Source organism: Beta vulgaris, chromosome 2 (genome assembly GCF_026745355.1).
Source record: "Beta vulgaris subsp. vulgaris cultivar EL10 chromosome 2, EL10.2, whole genome shotgun sequence".
In the NCBI taxonomy this organism is placed as follows: domain Eukaryota; kingdom Viridiplantae; phylum Streptophyta; class Magnoliopsida; order Caryophyllales; family Amaranthaceae; genus Beta; species Beta vulgaris.
Genome location: NC_079203.1, coordinates 6,128,253 through 6,136,560, shown reverse-complemented (window position 1 = coordinate 6,136,560; position 8,308 = coordinate 6,128,253). Strand labels below are relative to the sequence as shown.

At 35.4% G+C, this 8,308-nt stretch overlaps 1 protein-coding gene across 2 annotated transcripts; it reads right to left on the bottom strand.

Annotated features, from left to right (window-relative positions):
• Positions 1-3,319: 3,319 nt before the first annotated feature.
• Positions 3,320-5,673, bottom strand: LOC125495066 (uncharacterized). Of its 2 annotated transcripts, none has more exons than XM_048639725.2 (3): positions 5,174-5,673; positions 4,105-4,357; positions 3,320-3,636 (listed from the first exon to the last, which is right to left on the bottom strand). In XM_048639725.2, exons 1-3 carry the CDS (start codon positions 5,262-5,264, stop codon positions 3,342-3,344), a joined length of 639 nt encoding a protein of 212 aa, XP_048495682.1. In that variant the 5' UTR covers positions 5,265-5,673; the 3' UTR covers positions 3,320-3,341. The 2 variants fall into 2 exon arrangements, with proteins under 2 accessions (XP_048495682.1, XP_048495683.1); XM_048639726.2 differs by having other exon boundaries at positions 4,105-4,348; positions 5,174-5,668.
• Positions 5,674-8,308: the final 2,635 nt, after the last annotated feature.

Sequence of the window (8,308 nt, the reverse complement as noted above, 5' to 3'; positions counted from 1 at the left end):
ATACATTATGACAAATTTTTGCGAGAGGAAATAGACCAAGCCAAGCAATGGACGCTACACCTCGATCTAATCTTTCATGGATATTGTTAGCCCCTCCTTGTTTTTTCCTCCAGGTAAAGGCAGACCCTGAAAAGGGTAATTCAATACAAGGAAGGCTAGAAATAAGGTGCTGCATGTTTAGGAACCGAGCCATAGCAGGAGGAGAACCTCCCAACTTGTCTGCAGCATTAGAGATTTCATTAAAATCTCCTAATATAATAAAAGGCAGAGAAATGGTGTGAACATAAGAGATCAATTCAGTCCAAAACTCGCATTTAAAAGCTTGTTTAGCAGGGGCATAAATGAATACAACAACATAACTAATATTCAGACTTGTAATAGTAACTAAACAAGAAATAAACCTTGTAGATTTATATAAAACAGAAAAATTAAAGGGCTGGATATTACAATTCTTCCACATTATCCATAAACCACCCGAAAAACCTACAGTTGGAATATAATCAAAAGAGTGGAAGCCACATTGCTTAATTTGAGCTAAAGTAGGGGAGATTGAGATTTAACTTCACATAACATAAGAATTTTAACATGATTATGTGAACAAAAGTCCCTTGTTTCTACTAGAGCATTTTTTCTAGCACATCCACGAATATTCCAACAAGTAATATTCATAATAATCACAAAAAAGGATTAGAGAGCTTAACAAGATCATAAAAGAGAGGTTTAATTCCTCTTCCTCTTCAGGGCAGAGGAAGCATCGTCTTCATCCTCCTTGTCTTCAATTCGCCTTTTGATAGACCCGGAATGGGAAGAGAGCTCAACTGGATGCGATGCATCAACTCCCATCCTGCCCAGCTCTTTAATACGAGAATTATCAGAATGCATAGAGTGAAAAGAGTTCTCAGTCAGTGGGTCAAACCCACTGGCAGTATCATCATCCTGGTCATCAATACAGAATGTTTCATCATCCGCAGCAGCACCAAAATAACCAGTATCAGAAGGATTAACAGATGGGTCAAGAGCAGAAAATTGGTTGCCATCAAACAGGTCAGATGGACAGAAGACCTGAAGAGGGAGCTTTGGCAGGGTGAGAGGAGCAAGACCAGCTGCACCTACAATCTTACCCACTGGAGGGCTAATAGGAGAAGAGACTAGAGGTTGCAGATAAGAAGCCTCATCATCAGAGGAATCATCGGAATGCAAAACTTGGGAAATAATCATCTTACCCTTACCTTTACCTTGAACCTCAGCAGACTTTTTAGGGACTTTGGGACCAGATTTTTCAACATCAGCAATAATAACTCCTTTAGCAGCAGGAGTAGGGAGGATACCAGCAGCAGACATCTTAGAAGGTGATTTCTGGGACAGAGGCTTGGACTGACCATTCCTACCAAGATGCTTGGGCTTCACATGAACCACATGTGCTGTCTCAGCTGTGGTAACATGTGTTTCCTGCCCAGCAGCCTTGGCAAGAGTGTCATAAAGAGTTTTCTGCTTGGGATTCTTAATGAGTTGTATAGTAAGCTCCTTTTTAGGGGAGTTCAACAGAGGACAAACATCAATCACATGAGCATACTCACCACAGAAGGAACAACCCGAGGAAAAATCCTCGTACCATATCACATAACCATGTACAACATCACCAACTCTACTAACTTCAGCAAATTCAAGCAAAGGCCCTTGAATATCAACCCTTACACAGGCTCTGGCAAAGCGAATTTTATTTCTAAGCAAAGATCTTTGGTCAAGTTTTATAAGGGCACCAATATCATTAGAAGCAAGCATATTAGCAATTGAATCAAAGTTCAACAATTCAGTGGGAAGTCTAGGAATTCTAACCCATAAATCCACCCATTTAATCTCTTCTAAGTAAGGATCAAAATTAGGTTTCCAAGGAGCAAGCACAAATAAATCACCTTGAATGTGCCAGGGCCTTTTACTCCACACAAGAGAGAGGTCCTGGGGATTAGCAAAGCGCAATAAAATCCAACCATTACCCATTTCAAGGTAATTCACCTCACCTTTGACAACCCGCCAGTCAGCCTTGGTTCTTGCAATTATGGTGCGCAAGTCCAAGGGTGCAGAGAGCATTTTACCAAGCAAGCAAGACTTAGTTAATTCATCAATATCTTTCTGAACTTGGGGAAGATTATCCAGAATAAGGGCCTCAGGGAATGGGGGGGGGAGGGTGGATCATTGAGAGAAGAAGGGGTAATAACAGAAGTGTTGACTGGGAGAGAACCAGAGTTCTCATTCTCATTTCGGGGCTGAACAGACACATTTTCTATATTAGGGTTAGGGTTAGAAAGCAAAGCTTCTTTAAAATTACTTGGATTCACCATAATAAATGAGAACGAATTTGCAGAGAAATTAATAGCTAAAAAACAAGAACAGGAGAGACAAAGAAAACTGTGGTGAGAATGGAAAGAAATGACCTGAGTATTCCTTAAATAGGAATAGAACAGCAACAGCTGAAAGAGGCTAGCACCTCTACCTTCGGAGGATGGAGTGATAAATTCCATCACATTAAATGCAATAACAGAGGACTGCAGCAAATTAACTCCAATAGAAGCACGCTTCCTTTTAACCAAACTAAAGAAATTCGCCAGAGGGAAACCAAAGCCACCTAACTTCACTCTCATCTGACAACACTCAAGAAAGCAGCAGAGACACCTCTCACTCACCATTAATGAGGAAGGCCAAGAAACCCTACGCAGGCCAGCTGGATCTTCAAAGAAATAGGGATAACCAAATCCTTTAACCCAATTAAAATTAGATTGAGAAGATTTATTAACAAAATCCAGTTGAAAACCAGAGAAATTGAAGGGATTTAAAACAAACGAGGACAATGGCCATGATTTCGCTAGATTATAGCTATAGCCTTTAAATTGATTTGGGGGAAAAGTAGAAAACTCACAATAAATGCCCAAAAAGCAGCTGACACTTAGCCAAAATGCTACAAGAAATCTCACGCATGATTTTCGGGAAACACAGTAATGATTAAATGGCTTAATTGAGGGAGGAGAAATTGAATTGGGGGTATTTCTAGGGTTTGTATAGAAATCGGGGCCTGGTTTTTCTTTTGGGGCTAGAGGTTCTCTCTCTAATACTTTCTCTCTCATCTTTTTTTCTATTTATTTAGGAGACTCATAGTAGTAAGCCAAGTTCCCAAGCCAAAGGGTATACAGAATCCAAAATATAAAGAGATATTATTAGGACCGTTATGATATGCTTCACTTTAAAACCCTCTTTAAGAAGACTCTAACAACACACAAAAATCATAACTCTCATAAATCAGTAAAGTAACTACAGCATGTAAGAATAGTAACCCCTTTAGCATAAAATTAATTTATAATAAACAACAGTGAATAGGGGAAAAACACATACCCAGCTGGCTTCGAAGGAGTACTTTTAGAAACCCGACATCTTTTATAAGGATTGTACTCCTCTTCAGCTTCACCAATAGATTGACTGTTACATGTCCTTAATGGACCTTTGTCCCTTCCTGCGAGAGTATTTTTCTTACTCCTAGTTGGACGCCTTATTACAAGATCAGCTATATCCTCCTCAAGGATCATAGGAACATCTTTCCCAACAAACTCATCTCTTGTATTACCTTCACGATTAGTCTCCTTTTTCCTAAAATCAATAAACATTTTAGTTAGAATAACTAACAAAAATAATAACACTTCCTAAACATTCATATGAGAAAAACAAAACTAACACTTATATTAGCATTTGAAAATAAATAACACTCTACATTCAATGAAGTAACCACCAAAATTTAATAACGTAAAAAGGCATTGCATTCATTTGTGATATAGGTCAGTTTTTATTTGCAATCTTTAAAGCCTTAACAGGGTAAAAGACTTTAAACCCCTCTTCAAGAAGACTCTAACAACACAAAAAAACCATAACTCTCATAAATCAGTAAAGTAACTACAACAGCGTAAAAGACTTTAAACCCCTCTTCAAGAAGACTCTAACAACACAAAAAAAAAAACTAACTCTCATAAATCAGTAAAGTAACTACAATATGTAAGAATAGTAACCCCTTTAACAGAAAAGTAATTTATAATAAAATACGGTGAACAGAAAAAAAAATACCCAGCTGGCTTCGAAAGAGTACTTTCAAAAACCCGACGTCTTTTATGAGGATTGTACTCCTCTTCAGCTTCACTAATAGATTGACTGTTACATGTCTTCAATGGACCTTTATCCCGACCTGCAAGAGTATTCTTCTTACTCCTAGTTGGACGCCTTATTACAAAATCAGCCATATAATCACTAACAGACTCATCTCCTGTATTACCTTCACGATTAGGAACATCTTTCCCAACAGACTCATCTCCTGTATTACCTTCATGGTTAGGAATATCTTTGCCAACAGACTCATCTCCTGTATTACCTTCACGATTAATAAAGAGATTAAACATTCTAACTAGTTTAAGTAAATAATAAAAGTGACCATCAACAACAAAAACAAACTTGGAAACACAAGAAATAATAAGATAGAAAACCAGAACTCTGCGACGACTCACGAATCAGCATAGTATCTGATTTGAACATCAACAACTGGACAACTATGATGAATAAAAATTGAATGAACTATTCATTTCACATGCAATAATAAAATCAACTAGGACCTAGTTTGTTAAAGTGCCAGTGAATCATGTCCGCACACTATTTTCACAGTTTGACCCAACCTTTCAACTAGTTTTTAATCAATCAAATGGCATGATTTTTACCACAATTGAAGTGTGTGAGATGATCATAGTGATCTTTACATTAGCAGGCTCTTTCTTACTGGTATTTAATGTTACTGATCAATTAAAAACTAAACCTAGAGTTACTAATCACATAACAACATAAGAGACACAAAAACAAAAAACGGTTACAAGACTTCAAACCTAGGGTTACTAACAAATCAAACAAAGGTTACAAATAAATTAGCCAAAACAAAAAGAATAACTATCATCAATTTAACTCAAAACCAAAAGAATCAACTAAAATTCAACTAAAACTGCAAGTCCACCAACAATCAACTATAAATTGAAACTCAAAAACTTAAAAAATAGAAAAAAAAAAAGAAGAAAAAACAATCGTAATCAACAAAATAACCATAATTCCGCAATGAAAACAATGAAAAAAAAACAATTCAAAAACGCAAAATTACCTTTTGAACCACGACCACCATCACTAGGACCACAAACGCTGCGACCACCATCGCTCGGACGACGACGAGATGTAGTCTTTACTCTAGCCATAATTCCGAAAATAATTCGAACAACATAATACTCAAGAACGAAAATGAAAACAAAACCCTTGATGATGATTGTTTGCAAAGTCCAATTTTAGTTTATAAATGGAGGTTACATACGAACTGCCAGAAAAAAAAAGAAGAAGAAAACAGAGAGAAATGGGCTCAACTGGAAGAGAACAAAAAGAGAGAGAGAAATGGGCTCAAATTTCTCATTTCTTACGTTGGGCTCTGCTCTGTTATATCACTAGGCGAATTGGGCTTTTATATTAGTTGGCCACACCATTAGTTGAAGGTGTGGCCAGCCTCATATAAAAGTTTGTGTATCTTGTAATCTTCCATCATTTGAGAGTCTCTCCAAAATATTGCAGTCAATTTGTTTCCTTTATCCCCTCCTCCCAACTTGAATCTGAAAAAATGATCTTGATCTTTTTGTTGTCTTTTATACAAATTATCTATGACATTTTGTGCATCTCTGCCTTCAATTTCTTTCATCTTCTTTCTTGAGATATAGTTGATCTGATCTGTTAGAGTGTGACCTACTGATTGAATGCCTCTTGCTTCATGCGACATCAAATTGTATGCTTGAGCAGGTCTTAGTCCACTTTCAAGCATTAGGTGTATTGTTTCTCCTTTTTCTGTCGTGATTCGTCTCTCAGACCTATGCAAGTGTTGGAATTTCTATTTAGTGAGCTCATGATTATGCTTCACGACATGATCATCAACTTCCCATGTACCATCAGGGTTTACCTTTGCTCTAAGATAAGCTTTGCATCTTGTTCTTGTAATTGGAACTTGCTTCCCTTTTCTTGTCTTTTTTTTATTATATATTTTGCTGCGATTTTGGTGTAATTGTTGGTGTACCTGCGTTTTTAGGCTTTGTTTTGCATCGAAATCCTTGTTTTGAACACACAAATTCTTTTCCTCTTACCTTTTTAATTTTACCTTGTGTGTATCTTGTTGATGAATTTCATACTCCAAATCCCACTGCATTTGCATGTTTCTTGTATGCTTCAGAAATTTCTTCCCATGTGTCTCCTGTAAATCCAAGTAAACTACCTCGAAACTCTTCTTCAATTGCATTATCTTTGTGTGCCTCTTCAATCTCAATGCTTATGACTTGTTGTGCTGATAGGTCAGCATTATCAATTGATAGAGGTTGTCGTTGAACGATTTCAACTAATATCATAAAAAACAAAAATGTTTAGTCTAATTATTTTTAAAAACATACAATAAACATACACAAATGTTTAGTCTAATTATTTTTAAAAACATACACTAACTTTGGAGTTTATACAGAGCCTTAATTTACACTTATGCAAGGGTTACCTTAGATTTATGTAGAGACTACTTTTTATAATGTTCAGGGGTTACTTTTACTGAAAGTAAGGTTACTTTTTGTAAATATAAGGAATTACTATGGGTTAGTTTTTAGGAGTTACCTTAGATATATGGAGGGGTTACTTTTATTGTCTCTTCCTTTTTACTTTCACTCTTCCATTATCAGACACTTTCTCTCTCCTCTTTTTTCTCTCTTTACTTTATAAATAAATTCCATATGTGCCATTTTTGTTGCCATTTTTTCATGGTTGAAAGCTTGAATTATGATAAAGCTTTCAATTCAGTCCTAATATCATCTTCATCAAAGAAGACGATTACATGAAAGAAGACGAAGTTTCAAAAAAAAATTATGATACCTGTTTGTAAGAATTTTTTGATAATATCATCTGCATGTTGATGTTTTTCATGATTTTCCAGAACCAAAAGTTGCAATGAGTCTTCGATGTCTTCGATTTCCATGGATTGTAATTATTCTTGAGATTCATGAAATTCGAAGAAAATCTGGTTTAAATCATCCGATGATTCATCATATTCTGTTAAATTATCAGATGTTAAGATTGATTTTGAATTCATTGCTGGTTTCGACATTGATAATGGCAGAAATTCGTATCGAGGTTTAGGGTTTTGATAGAGAAAGCAATAAGAGGAGGGAAGCGTGAAGAAGGAAGATGGGGAAAAACAGACGCTGCATTCTGCCTTTTTTTTTTTTTGAGACGATGTCACGCGCTGCCTTTTGTTTGTCTGTCACGCGCCAGCCACACGGTTTCTTTTCCGTGTGGCGTGTTGCACAAAAAAACGGACTGAAAGATTTTTACTTGTAGTTATTCATCCTTAAAACTGAATAAACTGATATCTATTCACAAGTAGCAAAGTACTTACAATCTCAATTACTAACAACACTAGCCTCTAGTTGATTTAAAATAGGAACTAAGTCACTTCATTCTAAATTACAATTTCACTTACTTGTAGTTATTCTAAATTGTATAAGGGAAGGGGGGAGCAATGATGTCCTCTTTTGAAATGCCTATTTTGCCCCCCTTTCCATTCTAAATTACAATTTCACTTACAAATCAAAGGGGGCTTCAAACAAAAATACCAAAATTATAATTATAACAATCACTCACAAGTCAACTAAAATCATAAATTTGCATAATTTACGTTATGCAAATCACTAAAATGAGAAAACTTTATAAGAAAATTTTAAAAATTCACTTACAAACTACAACCTATGAAAAAATTGACTTGAAATCAAAGTGTCAACTTTCTTTACAATTTATGAAGTACTGTACTTAATTCAAAAATCAACTAAAAAATTATAATATTAGAAATCATACACAAATTTAATAAAATTTCTATTTTGTTCTTAGAATTTAACTTTGAAAAGTAAAAAAAAAAAAAAAAAGAATGGTGAGAGACTTAAGTGACAAAAACTAAACCAATCAAATTTTGCAACTAATAAAAACAATTATTCTTTGTATGTCTAATGTTCAAATTTTGACTCTTATGCCGAAGAAAATCGAGTTTGTGTTTCGAAAAAAATTCAAGCACGCATCGCGTGTAAAAAATTCTAGTAGGAACTAAGTCACTTCATCGGTTTTATGAGCGTGACAACCAAGGCAATGAAATATTGGGCAAGTAAATGAGTAAATGTAGGAAAGTTGTATTTTTCCTTAATCACAGAGAAAAATAAGATCACATGATTTTCTAAAG